The sequence below is a fragment of the Dendropsophus ebraccatus genome, chromosome 6, assembly GCF_027789765.1.
Source record: "Dendropsophus ebraccatus isolate aDenEbr1 chromosome 6, aDenEbr1.pat, whole genome shotgun sequence".
Lineage (NCBI taxonomy): Eukaryota > Metazoa > Chordata > Amphibia > Anura > Hylidae > Dendropsophus > Dendropsophus ebraccatus.
Window position 1 is genome coordinate 50305415 of NC_091459.1, and position 19905 is coordinate 50325319.

The following is a 19905-nucleotide window of genomic DNA, read 5'->3' on the forward strand; positions in this document are numbered from 1 at the left end:
GCGGCACGCGTTTCTGCCAGCTCCATAGACACTATTCTATGGGCCAGCCGATTCCGCTATCCACTGAAAGAATTGGTGTCAAATCTTTCAGCGGAATGCGGAATTAGCCCGTGCAGAGTGATGTCTATGGCACAGACGGAGAGGCACACGGCTGTGAGCGCGTACGAGCAACAGAATCCGCTGGATTTTATCTGCTCGAATTCCGTAGTCTGAACCCGCCCTTTGGGTAAGTTCACACTGAGGAATAGGTGAGGAATAGACGAGGAATTTAAGACGGATCCGCTCCTAATTTCCGCTTGAAATTCCTCCCGTAAAATATGAACACACAACAAAGTACTTTTATATATTCTAATTCTTGGTGTGCTATGGTATATTTTTAGCATAGCTTTTTCTTTAGTATACTAAAATATGAACAGAGCAATGTTCTGTTGTGTTTAATGGAATTTCCACTCAGTTGTTCACATTGCAGAATTTCCAAGCAGAATTTTTTGCTACAGATCCGCTTTGCGCCCAAAAAAATTGACATGTCAATTCTTTGGGCAGACTCTGCTAGAGGAATCCTATAGAAGTCAATGGGAGCTTAAACTTTCCTCTTCAATTCCTCACTGAATACTCGCCTATTCCTCAGTATGAACATAACCTTTGAGTTGGAATTCTCTAGCAGTATCTGCCCAAACAATTCTCTATGAATTCCTTGGACGGAAAGCGGATTTTACAGGTGGAATTTCAAGGTGTGAAATTAATTGTGGATTCAGCTTGAAATTCCTCACCTGTTGTAAAGTACTGTATTGTATAACTTTGTAATGTGTGTTATTTAGTGAATAAATGTCGAGCACTGCACTACCCCTTTAAATACAGAATGATGGGGGAAAAACATTGATTTGAGAGGAGACTGCAGTTGAAATTAGCATGTCTGACCCACCTTGGTATATCTGTCAAGCAGAACATTTTTAGAAATGCCTACACATTTGAAATGTGTTTCACAAGATTGTTTGTAAGGCTGCAAACACACAGGGTGTATCCGCAGCGGATTTCTCTCTGCTATTTCGCAGCAAGACCCGCTGCGGATCCCTGGTGTGTAATTTCCATGGGAAGACATACTTGCAGCGGGATTGACATCAGCTGTGATTGGTTGCTGTGGGCAGTTTGCACTAGTCTAAATTTTACACCCTTTGATAAATCTCCCCCTATATGCCTATTCATTAACAGAGATAGAAAAAGAGAGATATTGGACAGCAGCATCTCCTTTCCTCTATACTACTGATGAGAGACTGTTGTTTCCCCACCCTTGGCAAGGTAAACACTATGTGATGTCAGTGGTAGGTGTGGTTACAGATGAGATGTTATAGCTTGCCTGGCAACAGAAGAGATAGAGATTGTGTGCCCTCTGTCTCAAAAGGGAGGGGGAAGGACATAGGAGTGGAGACAGCGTGGAACAGGCAATGAAGATTTTCTGCAGCTTCAGGGTATGAGTCAGGATGTGCTGCAGACAAACTTTCCAATTTATGTAATAGAAACCTATTACACACAAGCTTAGATTATGAGTGGGCATAGAACAGAGTTAAATCTTTCTTTAAAGGGAACCTGTCAATGGGGACGCGGGCACAGAGCCCGCCCGACCCCCCCGGTGCAGCCCCCGGATACTTACCCTTTCCGACGAGTTATTCTCTATGGGCATCGGACTCATCTCAGCGGCGGGTGCTGATATCTTCGTCCCGGGACCGGCTCCAGGAACAGGACTCGTCGGAAAAGGTAAGTATCTGGGGGCTGCACCGGGGGGTCAGAGGGGCTCTGTGCCCGCGTCCCCGGTGACCGGTTCCCTTTAACTATGTAACTATAAGTAAGGTAATGACAAAGGCAGCACACAACAGTATAGTCTATATAGGACTGTAGATGAGGAACGGGGCAAGGATAATTTCCATGTGTTCAATGCATTTTTTCTTTATTAGGTTTGGAAATATTTAACAGGTAGCTAAACATGTACAAATATTCAATAGAATAAACAAACTTTATTTTAACAGTATTACAGAAAGCAAAAGTTTCTTAATACAACCTGAAGCTGCTATGAATCTAATTTGGCAATTTAACTATACACAGTCAACTGTAAATGAAGACAAAAGACAAACGATACACTTTTGCTACCAAGGTGGGTGTAGTCACTGGCAAGTTCAGAAAGCGCTGGATCTTTCTGCATGCCAAAACCTGTATAAATCATAACAAAGCATTGTAAACGTACATCAGTTTAACTACGTTTTTTGAGAGCTCTACCATGTACACATAGATTAAAAAAACAAGTGTTTTACATATGTGAATTCAATAACATAGGTTTAATATGGACACATTAACAAACAGCACGATATTGCTTCAAGCTGCCAAATGTTTACCTCCTTTTGGGAGAGATGGTACACGTGTATCACCTTTCCTGGAATGTTTAAGTTTTAACTCTCTTCCTCTAAAAGGGAAAGGCAGTGTTCATTGCTAGCTGGACAGAATGAAATGGATGATATCTAACTGGGTGCCATCTCTCTGCTGACTTACTCCCTACAATGTAGCAATAAAAGCCTCAAATTCATATAAAATGTCCACTGGAAAGTTTTCAGAATGAGATTTAAAAAAAAGCAATATTGCAACTGTTTGACCTCTCTCATGTGAACCGTCATCTTGAAATAAGCCTTTAAAACACAAGTGCTGGTAGAAAAAACACCAATGAATGTGAACGTGGATTGTAAACTGTAAGAAACGTGTACAAAAACATTGTTCTCTAAACATTTAATCCACCTGAATATTTTGTTAATATGCAAATAACCTCATAAAAGGCTTCCATTAGAACATTTAAAAAAAAAAAAAAAAAAAAAAAAAAAGTGGGAAAATTACATTAGTTACACAGATTTCGGCATCCTCGGATCAGAGGTCTGTTTGTTTTTTTTTTTGTTTTTTTTAAAGGTTATTGTTCACAAACATACAACCAGGAATTACAAAAATAGAAAGTAGTTGTGCAAACAAAACTCTACTATAAAGCTATGAATGTTAGGAAGTGGTTATAAAAATTAAACAAGCAGAAAGAATTGAAAAAGAGCAAGTCGGGTGTTAAGCTGAGGTTGTACGTTGGCCTTAAGGTCTTAACCTTCAAGTGTCCCGTCATGCTTGTCGATCATGGTCAAACCTTTTGTAACATTAGGAGTGGGACACAGTTGTGTGAAATTCCTTCATACTGTAACCTTTGTGAACTTCAATCTGAAAGGAGATACAAACATATAAGACATCTGCAGTGTAAGATACAGCTAAGAATGGAGGGGGAAATAACAATCTAATCGTGGTGTTCATAGCGAGGGAAACCAACCAAAACCTTTAAGTGTATACATATATAAATACATATGTGTGTATACATTTATTTATACATTTATCAATGGCAGTGCCAAAAAAGAGCACCACAGGACTAGACATCACATAAAAACAAAAAAACTTACAGCGTTATAGAATTCGAATAAAGAACTTCTCAACTTCTCAGCTTACATGTAATAAAGCCCTTTACAGGGCGCAAGATGGGCAGTATGCACCTGGAACTTCACAACAGATTATACATATATCCTGGTACAAGGGACATTATATTTCTGCTTTACCATTAAAGGTGTTGTCCACACTTTATGGCCTGAACTATCAATATTGGACTGGCTGGGGTCTGACGCTTCGCCTCCTCCATCAATCTGTATCATATTTACTAGCTGCTGGTCACCCCTGCTGTGTTGTGGATGGGCTCCAAGCTCCCGTTTATATTGAATAAATTACCCGTTGATGTCACTGGCACATCAAAAATATCTGCAGAATATCCAAATACCGCCAAACCTTGTACTGTTACTGATTCATTCTCATCCTGACTACTATGGCTACTTGTTTTTTTTTCTATAAACCTCCCCTTTCCAGTCTATTTTGAATGCCACAGTCAGGAGTCTATTACATGGAGCTATTATCGGCTGAACAGGCTGATATTGTCCAGTGTTATGTTGATTTGCAAAAATAACCCCTTAAGGACGGAGCCTAAAATGACCTTAAGGACCACGCCAATTTTCCATTTTGCGTTTTCGTGTTTTCCTCCTGGTTTTCTAAGAGCTATAACTCTTATTTTTCCATCTACAGGGCCATGTGAGGGCCTGTAGATGGAATAAGTGAAATAAGTGTATTTTGTAATGGCGCATTTTAATCTACCCCAAATAAAAGCCCAGCACCTGCACTCCGACTGATGAGTCTCTGACATGTCAGAAGTTTGTTTAAATGAAGGGTACCCTTTAAGTGTTTCATACATATGTATGCAATAAAAAGTGACTTCCAGTCTATGCAGTAGTCACTGAGGGATTTGTATACCACAGTGTCGGTTATGTGTGCAAGCATAGGGACCAGAATGGCATCTTAATCTGGAAATAAAGCAACCTGATAAATTGAAAACCTGTATGTCTGTTTTAACTATGGTATGTCACTGTCCAGAAACATAAAATATATATATATATATATATATATATATATATATATATATATATATATTAAAAAAAAAAAAACTCATGGATCTCATGTCTTTTGCTGCCACCTACTGGTGAAAATGGAAATTTGTAAGGCACCTGCAAGTGGCTATGGAAATTACTCCTCTTGGAAAGACCTTTTTTACACACCAGACCTAATAGGAGAGCCCTCTGCTTTGCGCTTTTCTGTTTAAGGGTGCGTTCACACCTACAGGATCTGCAGCAGATTTGATGCTGTGTTCAGTTATTTAAATTAAATCTGCTGCAGAAAATCAGCTGCAGATCCTGTAGGTGTGAACGCACCATTAAGAAGCACAGGCCTCTTAGTAAACCAGGCAGTGAAGAGGGCCACGCACAGTATTTTTAAACTCAAAGATAGCTCCTAGCTAGTGTAGATTTTTGCTACAATGTGCATTACCTCTTTAACATAAATTGTTATAAATACAGTGTTGCATGAGGCCTCTCCTGCCATGCCCACTGCACGAAAAGCTTCGCCCACTATACCAGTGTGGTGTAAAGAGTAAACATTGCAACACTGAATCAGTCAGAAACTATTTGGAAATGATGAACAACAAAGGGCTATTTAAAGCTGTGTTGCTTTGTTGAGGATAAGAGAAACATTTTAGGGTTACTCACCATCTCGTTAATCGTCTTCACCTTCTTCAGTAACCTCAGTCTCTTTGTGCACCACTACACGCGTTATGGACATGTCCGGATGTTGCTCTTTGGCTTCCTTTATTGCTTGTGCTAATGCCTATTAACATAACCACATCGTTTCAGGATCACAAATCTTCTGAATGCCTATTTGTTTTAAATTAGTATTTGAAATGAATGTAACCAACAAGGAATATCTGCACAATGTGATGGCCCTGAACACCCTGGAGTCCAAATCTCTAGGACAGTACAATGCAAATGCATGCAGCATAATTGCAGTACATGTCACATATTCATTTTAGTTCTGGGTGCAATAAGAATTATTTTTACTCAAGTTTGAACCATTTCATTTAACCCCTTAATGAAGAGCTACATTTTAGGCCTTTCCCATTTAATGACTAAAACCTTTTTTTTCAAATCTGACCTGTCCCTCCATCTGGAAATTGATATGTGATGCTTTAACATATCCAACATGGCCAACTGGGTGCAGATTGGTTCATTGGAATCAGTAGCTCTATCTACAGTGCACCAAAAAACTTAGTATAAGTAGTATAAACTTCTGATAAAAAGAAAACAGCACCGAAGATGAAGGTAAAAGAAATCTACCTTCATTCTCAGCGCTCCATGCACAATTGGTACATATTAGCAGGGTAGATGTTTCTAACCTGCTGATAGTTTCCGCTTAAGGGACAATTTAAATTCTGAGGCCATTGAGAGGCCTGTATGCTTACAAACCTACATAGATTACCCCATTTTTTAAAAACTGCATCCTTAAACAAAGCTTCTACATCCTTTTGTGAATTCTTTAACTCCGGGGAGTCAGCGGCACTATAGTTAGTTTAAAGCCGGGAGGAGGAGGGGGAGCGGCGGGGGGGCATGAAAAGCAGCCCCTGTGCGAGCGGCGACGTGATAGGCATAGCACAGGTACTACTCCCCCATTATCTGCAGATAATGGGGGAGTAGTACTGTGTATATGTGCCCAGCACCGAGCAGGGAGGGAGGGGGGAGGTAGATGGCACTTCTCTCCCTCCCTGCTCGGTGCCCTGCAAATGTATTCATTAAATACATTTATGGGATACTTTGGGGAGCAAGGACACTTGCTCCCCAAAGTATTCCATAAATGTATTCATGAAGTCACAAAATTACAGTACATAACATTACATTCACATACACTAATTCCTATGGAGTGTCCAGCAGGGGCGCACTATATATAGAAGTCAATGGTACTCATTGACTTCTATATATAGAGCGGCCGCTGCTGGACACTCCATAGGAATTACACCATTCGTCATGACGTCACTGGATCTGAGAGAATTCGAACACTTCCTGATACACTAAATTAAGGGAAATAGCAGTATATGAGCATTTCCCATAATTAATGTACATTAGAAAATTGTATAACTTTCCATAAGTAATAACAAAAAAAAATTTTTGGCCGGACTTCTCCTTTAATTTACAGGAACCTTGGGTTTGCAAAGCAATCAAGGTGCTAAAATATAAAGAAAAGAGATCCTAGTGGACTCCAAGTTAGATGATACACCGCTCAAGGAATTTATATAGGGGGTAGTGAGCTAAAGAGCCTTAAAGATGTTTCAGAGAATTTATTAGAAATTGGCTGTAAAATGGAAAATGTTTAAAATTTTTCATAGTTTTAGCAAACATTTTTCATTTCTGCAGAGAATACACATGCCAAAATTTAAAGCGTAACTATAAAATATTTTGACCTTTCAGTTTTAGTTAGCTTAGGGCATGATAATTTTTGCAATATACATTAATAACCTAAAATGAACAGTTTTTTAAATACATAAGGCTGATTATGCCCTTACAGCTCTGTCTGGCTGTGACTTATTTCTGCAATCCTGCTGGACACGCCCCCTCCCTGCAGATCCGTCCTGAGTGTACGGACTCTGACAGGAGGATCAGATAACAGCCCTGACACAGAGAGAAACATAAACAAACCCTCCTCCCCCTCCTAGCAGCACGTTCTCCCCCCTCCCCTCACAGAGGTCACTAAACAGAGCTGAGGGTGTTGTGTGTGAGGAGCAGCGCAGGGGAGGAGATGGATGGAGGGACAAGTACTCAGAGCTTCACCCAGAGGGACATGCCAGCCATGACTCCAATGTACTGCATGAGGGAGAGTGGGTGAGTCACTGAGGAGAGGACTACAAGTCCCAGCACAACACAGCTGTAGTCCTTCCATAGTACATATAACATTCACTATCAGATGTCTGCAGCAGGTGCCCCCACCTCCATGGCTGACATTATCCTACAGTGTAATGAGAGCAGATGACTGTATCTAATCCCACTGTGTGTGATACCATCGGCTGGTGCTTTGTATCTAATCTTACATTGTGATACCATCTGCTGGGGCTCTATCTGATCCTGCTATGTGTGATACATCTGCTAAGGTGCTGGTCAGTGGATAGAGCAGGGGCGGGGAACCTCCGGCCCGCGGGCCGCATCCGGCCCCTGAGACCTCCCGATGCGGCCCGCGGCCTGCAGCTCCCCTGTAATGCGCGCTGCTCTGGAGGAGGAAGGAGTCGGCGCACACAGCATCCTCCTGTGTCTGTGCCGGCTTCTTCCCCAGCAGAGCAGCGCGTCTTCAGTCTCCTGCGGGCCGTGCGCGATGACGTCATTTCATCGCGCGCCGCCTGCAGGAGAAGACCGGCACAGAGGATCTGGGACATAAGAGGACGTGGGAGAGAAGAGGACCTGGACAGCGTGGGAACGGAGGTAAGGTAAGGGATGTTTATTTTTTTTTATTTGGGGGTTAAATAGGCTACCAGGGACATGACAGATGGGGGTTAACTAGTCCACCAGGGACATGACTGATGGGGGTTAACTAGTCCACCAGGGACATGACTGATGGGGGTTAACTAGTCAACCAGGGACATGACTGATGGGGGTTAACTAGTCCACCAGGGACATGCCTGATGGGGGTTAACTAGTCCACCAGGGACATGCCTGATGGGGGTTAACTAGTCCACCAGGGACATGCCTGATGGGGGTTAACTAGTCCACCAGGGACATGACTGATGGGGGTTAACTAGTCCACCAGGGACATGACTGATGGGGGTTATTTAGGCTACCAGGGACATGACTGATGGGGGTTAACTAGTCCACCAGGGACATGACTGATGGGGGTTAACTAGTCCACCAGGGACATGACTGATGGGGGTTAACTAGTCCACCAGGGACATGACTGATGGGGGTTATTTAGGCTACCAGGGACATGACTGATGGGGGTTATTTAGGCTACCAGGGACATGACTGATGGGGGTTAACTAGTCCACCAGGGACATGACTGATGGGGGTTAACTAGTCCACCAGGGACATGACTGATGGGGGTTAACTAGTCCACCAGGGACATGACTGATGGGGGTTAACTAGTCCACCAGGGACATGACTGATGGGGGTTAACTAGTCCACCAGGGACATGACTGATGGGGGTTATTTAGGCTACCAGGGACATGACTGATGGGGGTTAACTAGTCCACCAGGGACATGACTGATGGGGGTTAACTAGTCCACCAGGGACATGACTGATGGGGGTTAACTAGTCCACCAGGGACATGACTGATGGGGGTTAACTAGTCCACCAGGGACATGACTGATGGGGGCTATTTAGGCTACCAGGGACATGACTGATAGGCGGTTATTTAGGCTACCAGGGACATGACTTGGCTAGACTAGACTACAAGGGGCATCACTGGGGGTTAACTACAATAGCAGGGGCATCACTGGGGATTAACTACAATAGCAGGGGCACTAGGGGAACAATACTTTGCCCTGGGTGCTGCAAACCCACGCTACTAATTGCCGCGCATGGTATGCGGCCCTCGAATGATTTTATTAATGCCCGACCGGCCCTCGACATGGAAAAGGTTCCCCACCCCTGGGATAGAGGGATGCAGCCAGGGAGATGAGGGATAGGCCACGCCCACTTTCTCTCAGCCAGAAGAAAAATTCATTTATTCCTCTGAGCCAAACAACTGGGGATATCTCAGCAAGCACACACGCTATCAACACAGTTTAGGGCTCTTTTTAAAGGGTAACACGTGGGCTTTTTATTTGAGAAATTTCATTTTTTGGCTACTGAAATTATAGTTACGCTTTAAGCAATTTCTCTAGAGTATGGTGGTACCTAATATGTGACCATAAACTGGTGTTAGGGTATACAACAGGGCCCAGAAGGGAAGGCGCACCATTTTGCATATTCAGTACGGATTTAGCTGGAACTGTTTTTGGGCACCTTGTGCATTTGCAGTGACCCCAGTGGTATCAGTACAATGGAAATACCCCAGAAGAGACACACAACCCCACATTTGCCTAGGGGTAAAAGGTGCATTTACAACCCAAAGAGGTTGGAGAAAAGTTTCAGCAATTAGCCATGAAAATTTTCATTTTTTCACTTTTGAATCAAAATCTTTTGAATCAAAACTTCTTATTTGTACAACAAACATATTAAGTTCCCCCAAATTACTACGCAATTTCGGTCATAGTTTTCTGGGGACTTTTTTTATGGCGTTCACTGTGCGAGATAAATAACATTATTGTATGGGTGATTTCTGTAAAAACTTTTTGGGAAAAAACTATAAAAAAATTTTTTTTTTAACATTTACTTTTCTTTTTGTTCCCCTATAGGACCTAAAGCTGCGATCATATGATAACCAGTATAGTACACAGCAGTACATCTGAGCTGCTGTGTGCTATACCTGTTAGTATTACCTTGATAGTCCCAGGCATAAGGCTAGGCCCCACAGGCTTCTATTCTATAGGTGGCACACTGGAAGCCACTATCTAGCTTCCGGGTGCCATGTCATCAAGATCCCATAATAGCATTGCAGGGTCACCAATGGACTACTGGGGAACCCCCTGTCAACCATGCAGATGCTGCGATCGCTACTGACCACGGAATCTACAGGGTTAATCTGCCAGCACCAGAGTATGTGCACTGGATAAAGCAGTCATGATGCAGAAATGTACACCAGCTCATGACCAATATAACTATCATTGGAGGTAAAGGGGTTAAATAGAAGACCGGTGTTCTCCCATTAATATTATAAGCCGACCCTATGGATAAAAAAAAAGTCTATTGATCACTAGCCACTATGTCTGCTATTATATTTATATATTCAAATCTTACTTCATCATGGTCAATGTCTGCATCTCCACTGATAACAATCCGTTTTTCAATTCTTGTTTCAGATATCCCACCTTTTCCAGTCTACAAATAAAACAAAGATTGAATACTTGATATAAAAAGAAAAAAAAACAAAAAAAACATTAATGATAAAACTTTATTTTTCCATGTGGCTGTTCCGTCAGAAACAGCATCACTCTCCAGGTGTGGTTTTGCAGTTCATTTCTATTAAAGTTAACAGAGCTGAAATGCAATACCACATGTAGTTTCTGGTTATTGTCAAACATATCATGTTTAAGCACATTTTTATTCTTACCTTGGTGATGTGTGTTGTTGTAGTGGTTAGAACAGAATCCGAAGTGATTGTCTGAGCACTCAGTAAAATTCCTGGCTCACTGTCGCCACCAGCATCCACCTTCATCAAGGGGGGGAGGTGGAGAAAAGGATAACAGATGCAGATGTAAGTACATAATCTTCAAACACACAGAAGAATCAAACCAGAAACTGTATATTATAACAAAAAAATGACATCTGTGTTTATGATTTCCATTTGACTGTTGCATTTCAGCACCAGAGAAACTGAAAGAAATAGGTTGCATTAATTACTATAGGACATATCAAGTCTCGAACTGCTTTCCGTTTGGCTCTATGCTTTAAACAAAGGAAAAAAAATGCACAAATGTCTTTCCCTTTTCAAGAAAATGGACAGCGAACATAGATTTTCAAATTAAGGCCATGTTCATACGATGTATAAACAGCCGTCCCGCTTGAACAGCTGTTGTTTAAGGTTATCTATTGCCGGAATTAACGATCATGAATTCCGGCCATAGCGTTAAACAATGGTTCACATGGAATGGCCGTTGCAGAGTGTGAACATAGCCTAAGGGTGCCTTCACACGTACCGTATCGCTGCGTTTTTAACATGCGCGTTTTGATTTTCACGATTTTCATGTGAAAATTAAAACTCGCTTGTAAAAATCGCACCAAAAACGCAGCGTTAAAAACGCAGCGATATGGTACGTGTGAAGCTACCCTTAATGGGTATTCCAACAGGATAGGGGACAAGTGGTAGATTGTGGGGGACCCGACCCCCAAGCACCACAGCGATCTCCATATTGGCTGTCTTTTCCTTTGTTTTGAATACACCCGTGGGTACAGCACATGACCCGCAGCTCTATTCATTCTCTATAGAGCCGCCAAAGGGAGCCAAGTACTGTACTTTTTTACAGCGGCTCCATAGAGAATAAATAGAGCCACGGGTCACGTGCCGTACCCACAGCTCTATTCAAAACAAAGGAGTGGAGGCCGATAATAAGATCGCCGGGAGAGTACGGTGGTCAGACCCCCTGCAATCTCTTACTAAGTGCACTGATGAGTACAAGTAGTCTAATGATTGCATATAAAGTGTCCCCTATGCGCAATTAAAAAGTATTAAAAAAACAAAAGTGCCAAAAATCAGAGATGGGTTAAAGTCTGTATGAAACGGACGGTGCATCTATTTGGATCAGTTTGGCATCTATTTTTCACAGATCTCTTTAAGAACATGAATCTGTTTTCAACGCAGACGGAAACGCGCTCTTAAATTATAGGTACATTTTTGTGTGCACTAAATATTCATTTTATTAAAATCTGTAAACTAAACCTTTACTTATCCATATCCATTAAACTAAAATATAATCAGCATTGTTCCTAGGCAACCACGGGCTACACGTCCTGTCCTATATACTGGATATCATTTATTATTTCTGTATTATTAATAATGCATACTCTGCGTCTGCTCGGAGCACTCACTATGGCATGTAGTAGAAAAGAAATTATTTTTTATTTTGTAAGTAAGAAGGAGGAATCAAGCTGCTCTTCAGGCAGTAGTTTAAGTATAGAGATATGAGTAGTGCTGCCGTTTATTGTAAGTCATGGCAGGCTATTTATTTAATAACATGTTAATAGCTTTAACTGACTTAGCAATTTGCCTTTAGATATGGTGAAAGTACTTTTATGAGCAAGGCAAAGACGCAAAGGCATGAATACGTATATACTGAAAACATATGGAGAAAAGAAAAAACAATTTACTGTAATTTTTGAGCTAATTCCAATTCCTGTAAAGAGGTAAAAGCTCGTCACACTAAAAGATTTCTCTTTCTTTTCAAAAAGAGGTTAGTAAAATAAACGGTTGTCTTTTCTCCGACATACACAGCTTTCTGCCAGTCAAGATATTATTTTTGTTATTATTATTACAAGATGTGAGTAGACCCATGTATTTATTATACAGTAACTGTGGTGTATACACCAAAGACATTCTACCTGAGCAGATTCGAAGGTAATGGTTTTTGTCTCAGTTTGGACTATGGGGACTTCCTTTGTTGAGATTTCAGTCCTTTGTGTGGCATCAGAAATGGTTACCATCTCTGTTTTCACCACTGGAGGCTAAAGAGACAGAGAAAGAAGCAGAGAATTCTTACCCATAAAGACACACATGCCATATGGAAAAGGCATAGGAGATATACAGTATACATAGTAAAGTACAGTATATAATTTTATATGATTTGGCATAGGATTTCTGAGTAAATCCTGACAGGACAAGGAGAGACAGCGAGTCCAGCAAACAATGTTGGCTGCATACAAGAGGAAACAGCTGTCAGAATATAGATTATATTAGAGTCTAGCTCTTCTTAAGTCACATTCTGTTCACTATAAGGCTATATTCCCACTACGGGAACATAGTGGGGAAAGATGGCCAAATAAGCCCAAGGCATACATTTTCTTAGTATTTCCATAGTCCATTCTAGTGTGGATACAAACCTTTTATGTATCAAAGGCTCAGGTAAGTTATTACTTTTTATTAACTTTTTGGTTAAGTGTGGGGATTCTATTACTGTTGCCATTTGTTGTAATATAGATAGCTTACCCTAAGAGTAGGCAATCGATGCTAAAGTCTCAGATAACTCCTATAAGGGCCCCATTACACAGAGCGTAAATCTGGTAGTATCGGGCAAATAAAGGCAACAACCGTCTGCCGGCTCCCTGGTGTCCTCCTGGCTTTTTCCTACTCACTGCATCTGCCGCTAAGCAATATGGACCAGTCTCTGAAGTGACAGACCACTCAGCCAATTACTAGCTGCAGCAGTGTGCTGTCTCAACCAGGGATTGGCTGAGCGGCCTGTCACCTCAGAGACAAGTCAGAAGCTTCAACAGCGGCTGCAGTGAGTGGGGATCAGGCAGGAAGACACCGGGGAGTTTGGAAAGGTAAGTATATTCTTTATTACTTTCTATATACGGCAAAGACTACACAGACATCGATAACTATGCCTGTACAGCCCTTGCTACACTATCATGAAGCTCTTTAATAGGCTGAGTAAGCGAGCAATTATCTAGCAGATTGGTGCTCGCTTACTACACAGTAATGTGGCCATGTAATACGGCCCTAATGGTTATTTCATAATCACTCAATTTAAAAGGAGTCTGTTTACTTGATCAGAGGCTTCATTACATTGACCACTGAACTCTTAAAATATCACTAAAAGAGCACATATCTATACAGCATAAGAGTAAAACTAAGAAAGTTTCAATATATTATAAAAGGCAGCAACCTCACAAGTCATGGAAATATCTAAGATAGTAGGAGAAGTTTGAAGATATCAGGACATATTGGTAAAGTTATTGCACCATTAAGAAACTCAAAACGTGGTGCCACAAAATTAGTAATTGTTAGGTACATACGCTGAACTAACAAAGATGTGTATTCTCAGGCCCAAATATAAAGCACAGCACATTTGGAACAGACAAGATCTAAATGTACAACAAACAAGTAAGATGGAAAATTATGGTGCAATTAAACAAAGGAAAATGAAGAATGGTATGAAGAATATATGGCAGCCTAAAGAACTGGAGAGAGGAAGAAGACATTCGCTATTGTGACTTTGATAGCAGACACCAAATCCTCAAGAAGAAAAAAAGACCTTATAAAAGGGCAGAGTTAGCTTCCACTGTAACAGAATGGATAGGTTTACATAGAAACACCCATTCTGTTTGACCTATTTACCTCAGAACAACAAATAATTTGGGCAGAGGCATCAACGTGAGAAACGTCGCCATTGATTTTGTTTTGTTCCTCTGTGGGACATTCAGGCTCTTCTTCAACAACTTTTTCCTCAGTTTCAAAGGTGCTAACTGTAATTTCCTGGGATATAACTTCCGTTTTTTCTTGTATTTCTGTAACCGTCAATGTCACAGTATGGTCTTCAATTATCTGAGACTCCTCAACTGGTTCAAGTTCCTTAACATCTTCTACACTTTCTTCAGGCTCTTCTGGAATGATGTGTTCAGAAACTCTACTTTCAGCTTTGTACTCTACCTCTTCATTATCACTTTCACTACTGCTATCATATGAAGACACTGACTGAGTTTCATTTTTATCCAAGTCTTTTACTTCTGCAATCTCTTCTTCATCAACATTGTTATGGTGTTCAAGATCCCCATTTATTCCAGCTTTGAGGTCTTCCTTGACAGGTGTATTTGCATAGTCAGAATGTGCCTGCTTTTTCTCTTCCAATATGTTCTGTATCTCATCTGAGTTCTATATGAAAATGGATGAGGAAAATAAAAGTATATGAATAAAATAAAAGAACTTAAAAGTAAAGTTTCCGCATTTCATGAAGGAAAAAAAAATAAAGCAATGAAGTCAACTGAAAAGTGGAAATGTGTGATGGTGATTAAGATGAACATATGGTACTTATAGTACAATCTGAGCACCTCAAGAGCATCACTCAGTCCAGTGCGCATCCCTCTTGTTCTGGGTAAAAGTTTCTGTGGGACACAAGTACACATAAAGGACACATAATCAATACATATACACAATAACACAAAACATTAATACCTTAAAAAAACAAACAACAACCAACCTTGGTGAAACACATTATGAGGGAAAAAAGACAGTCAGTAGACATGTAAAACAACTAGAGATGAGTGAATCTTGGGTCCATCCGAACCTGGGCATGCGACATTTGATTACCAGTGGCTGAAGAAGTTGGATGCAGCCCTAGGGAGTCCTGGAAAACATGATTACAGCCTGTGTATTTTCAGGCAGCCTTAGGGCTGCATCCAACTTCTGCAGCCCCCAGGAGTCAATGTATGCTCAGGTTTGGATGGAGCCGAGCGTGCTTGAGATTCACTCACCTCTAACAACCTCTACAGGTACAAAACCAACTAAATAAAACAAAGTGTTGGACAACTATCTCAAGAGCTCAACCTGTATGTAATAGCTGTTTTCTAATCATAAGGGACATAAGTATCATTTTTGCACCATATTTTTTCCCCAGCATTTATCAAGCTGTTTGCTCTATTTTAGAGCAGTCTATGTAGTTTTTCTAATTTTGGCGGGCTTGGTTTATTTAACCCCTTAAGGTCAAAGCCAATTTTTTGTTTTTGCACTTTTGCTTTTTCCACTTTATGTTTAAAAGGCCATAGTGCTTGCATTTTTTCACCTAGAGGCCCACATGAGCCCTTATTTTTTGTGAAACCAATTGTACTTTGCAATGACAGCCATTATTTTTCCATAACATATGCTGCGAAACTGGAAAAAAAAATAATTTGCGCTGTCAAATTGAAAAAAAAAAAAAAAGGAATTTGTTTTGATTTCGGGGAGTTTTGCATTTACACCATTCGCCCTATGGTAAAACTGACTTGTTATGCATGTTCCTCACGATTCCTTACGATTACAATGATAAATAACATGTATAACTTTTATATTATCTGATGGCTTGTAAAAAATTCAAACCATTGTTAACAAATATACGTTCCTTAAAATTGCTCTATTCCCCGGCTTATAGCGCTTTTATCCTTTGGTCTGCAGGGCTGTGTGAGAAGTCATTTTTTGCGCCATGATGTGTTCTTTCTATCGGTACCTTGATTGCGCATATGCGACTTTTTGATCACTTTTTATTACATTTTTGTGGATTTGATGCGACCAAAAATGCGCAATTTTGCACTTTTTTTGCGCTTGCACCGTTTACCGTGCGAGATCAGGAATGTGATAAATTAATAGTTCGGGCGATTATGCGCGCGGAGATACTAAATATGTTTATTGGTTTATTTATTTATATTTATAAAATGGGAAAAGGGGGGTGATTTGGACTTTTAATAGAGGAGGGGATTTTTTATTAATAAAAAAAACATTTTTACTTTAACTAGAAGCCTCCCTGGGGGACTTTTATATAAACAGCACTGATCTCTCTTAGAGATCAATGCTGTGTATATACACAGCAAAGATCGATCAGATCCGTGATAGATTGCTATGGCCTGCTGCAGAAGAACGGATCTACCCCCCCCCCCCCCCCCCCCCCCCCCCGCGATGCGATCTGATCGAAATCAGTCCCACTAGACGCCAGTGATGTGTGGATCTAAGTGCAGCTGTCAGGTTTGACAGCTGCACTTAGAGGCTTAATTAGCCGATGCGGCAACGGGACCCGCGCCGGCTAATAGAGGCACTGTCCGGCTGAACATGTCAGCCGGGATCAGCGCCGTTCATAGCAGGGTCCTGGCGGGACCCCGCTCTGAACACCCCCTGCGGCACCATGATGTATCAGATACATCATGGGTCGCTAAGGGGTTAATTTTAGCCATATTTATTATGTGTGATTCTTTATTTTGAATAAAATATATAGTACAGCAGTACTTCACTCAGACCCTGGCTTAATTTCTTAGGCTTTTTTTTTTTATCCATAAGAGGCAAAAAATAAAATAAAAAAGTTGCAATATTTATCAAGGCCAGTGCTCTTATTGCTAATTTTTGTGCATGGACCAGAGTTTTTTGCGCAGCATATGAAAAGTCCACTAGAGGGAGACAAATTGCGTTTGTGTCCAAATAACATCAGTTATGCATTATTTTTTTAATCTGAATGTAGCCTTGTAAGAAAGATATACATATAATAGTATATATCTGTAATCATCACGTCTACCTATTGTTGGAATGACAGTTTTAAACATGCTTTAGTTTGTGTTTAATTTTGGGACATTAAAAGCCTTGTAAGACAGGTAAGTAAAGATTCTTTATTATGTTTCCACACACCCCTGCCTGTAGCAGATTTTTCATTTTGGCAGAAGTTCTCCTTTCGCTTTGTAACATATTAGGTGTAAACAGAGAAATATAACTGTATTTAAATAACTGTTTTTTAGTGCCTTACATGTCCCACCTTGCTTCACTTTGAAAAGATAGCTCTCTAATTATTATATTGTATATTATTGTATCTATATTTTTCAAGCAGTGCTCGGGCTACACCCACCTTCTCCAGGCAGCGGGATTCAAATGCTTATCATTCAGGTTTGTGTGAACCCAAACTTTCGTCACGTTTGCTCATCTCTAATTATTATGCTTAGTTTCCTCTTTTCTGAACAACTATACATGTGGACCTTATATATAAGGCAATTAACACAGCACTGACCCGAAAATGTAAACAAAGTCCCAAAGAATTACCCCCATTTTCAAACCTATACCCTTAAGGGAATTGCTTATGTGTGTTGGGCATTTTGATCCCACAGCTATTTTCCAGAAGTGAATATTGAAAATGTTCCCATAGTTATGCCACTTTAGTATTTTTGTGCAGAACATGGGCAGCCACAGTACTTTGGGAAACAAGGCACTAAAAAGGTAATCTGTACTGATGCTTAAACTTCCAGGAAGGATGGGGGTTTTAAAAAAACATTAACATTCTGAGGGTCAGCAAAATTATGGTGATACCATAATAAATATATATACACCATAGGTGTTTTTTTGGGTGAGGTGCATAGGATTACAGAGAAACCCCTCTCCCTCTAAATCTAATTAGATGACATTGTGGCGATTGATTATGCAATCTAAATGATAAAAAGGTTGGGATCAGAGTTTTTTTTCAAACAGTACCTAGGGCAGGAGCCCAGCAGTCATTATATTAGGCCAAGCTCCTGCTACACACAGCAATTTACTGCCCGCCAATGCTGTAAAAAAGCGCTAGCGGGAATAAAAACCCCTATTGTTGGCCATAAAGAGGAATATTTACTTTTTTAAGGTAAAAAAAAAGATGTAGATGAATTTCAGAGGCTACCAGTGCTGTCATTCATTAGTAGTACTACATAAAAGGTCGTCATGCACTCCCCAGCACCCCGACACACAAAGATTATCCTATAATCACTTCCCTTTTCAGTTTCAAAATCAAATCAAGAACTTTACATGTGAAAACTGGAATTTTATTCTCGAATAGCCCAAGTTCCACAAGATATAAAGAAAGTAATGTATTCTTGAAATCCCACACTATATAGTAAAATTACGTGGAACATTCCTCATCTGCTATAGAAAATCTCTTCTGTTACTGCCAAATGGCCATGTTATCAAACAGACATTGTCACATGGTACAGCAGGGACTGGAAAGCATTAAAACAGCACAGAGTATGAAGAAAAGAAAGTGCACCTCTGCCAGTGGAGTAGAGTGAGACACACAAAATGTGTCACTGGGTACACTATCATTCATAACATTGCCCTCTGTTGTCCGATGGTTAGAAGACAAGGTAGGAAAGCGTTCCTTACTAAACAGAATGGATGTTATCTCCTCTTCTAGGGTCTAGATAAGTTAGAAAGTGAAGAGCAAAGAGTTAAAAGAAAAGAAAATATTAGAAATCATTTAGAAAGAGAAGTTATTGTGAAGGTCCCACGAAGAGATCCCAAGATCCCAAAGAGAACAGTGCAGCCAAGATGGTGTGGAGAAAGCATTGTTATCGAGAACCTGTCAGCTATCTGGATGCGGCTTTTTTTGGTAAATGCTTGTATTCCCCATAAACCAATTCTGCTGCCTTTTCATAGAACTGTGTTGTGCCTTTCCTCTGTAACTATTCCTGGAAATACAAGACTAAACGGACAGCTGGTCATTACCATTGTACTGCAGTTGTCAAAGAAGCATATGCCCAAACACTGACACTCAGCGCTGTTTATACCACATCAGTGTGACTGGAAGCATCCACTTGTGAATGTATTGGTGTACTTCTAGAAGGAATAACAGAGGGACAGATAGCAGGATTGTTATGGGGAATGCACATCAACTAAGACATGCCAAGTCCAGTTTAAAGGGTTAAAATGCACAATAGTTTCCTTTAAAAAAAAAATTAATAACCGTCCTCTGAAGCATGCATGAGATCTGCTCCCAAAACAGGGACATTTGCTTTTAACAAAGTAATCCATTCATTGTGCTCTTTGCTGCAGTAATATCTATGTCCAAACGTTGCCTTCAGCAACTCCATGCTGGAATAGGATGGGGGTACAGCATAGTAACCAGAAATGTGGAGGCCTGAGCAGATGTGGACATGCTGCACCTTGTTGTTCTACCCATGCATTTTAACTGGATGTAATACAGGTGAAGCTTTCCTGTGACCATGCTGGAGCACCTAGAGGAGTGAGTTTTGTGCAGGGTCAGAGGAACTGAAAATGCTGGTTTGGAGTGAGCTGGTGTTTTGGTACTTTAGCATACTATATGATACATTCCAAATCCAAAAGATTGTCTTGTAGCACTCAAACCTTTAAAATCACAGTTGTTTATTAAAATACAGTCCACATGCTTGTACAATACACTTCGCCCA

The 19905-nt window shown here is 40.6% G+C and overlaps 1 protein-coding gene across 8 annotated transcripts in view; it reads right to left on the reverse strand.

Moving 5' to 3' along the window:
• Positions 1–2610: 2610 nt before the first annotated feature.
• The window catches only part of EPB41L2 (erythrocyte membrane protein band 4.1 like 2), a 160143-nt gene continuing 142848 nt past the window's right edge, over positions 2611–19905 (reverse strand). For 3 of the 8 annotated variants that reach the window (XM_069974958.1, XM_069974954.1, XM_069974955.1), the window contains 8 exons: positions 18747–18896; positions 15058–15111; positions 14348–14881; positions 12610–12732; positions 10625–10723; positions 10312–10392; positions 5148–5265; positions 2611–3234 (listed from right to left, as the gene is read on the reverse strand). In XM_069974958.1, coding sequence (XP_069831059.1) covers positions 5155–5265; positions 10312–10392; positions 10625–10723; positions 12610–12732; positions 14348–14881; positions 15058–15111; positions 18747–18896 — 1152 coding nt within the window. In that variant the 3' untranslated portion in view covers positions 2611–3234; positions 5148–5154. The remainder of the gene's footprint in view (positions 3235–5147; positions 5266–10311; positions 10393–10624; positions 10724–12609; positions 12733–14347; positions 14882–15057; positions 15112–18746; positions 18897–19905) is intronic. The other 5 variants (XM_069974960.1, XM_069974961.1, XM_069974956.1 and 2 more) reach the window with 4 other exon arrangements.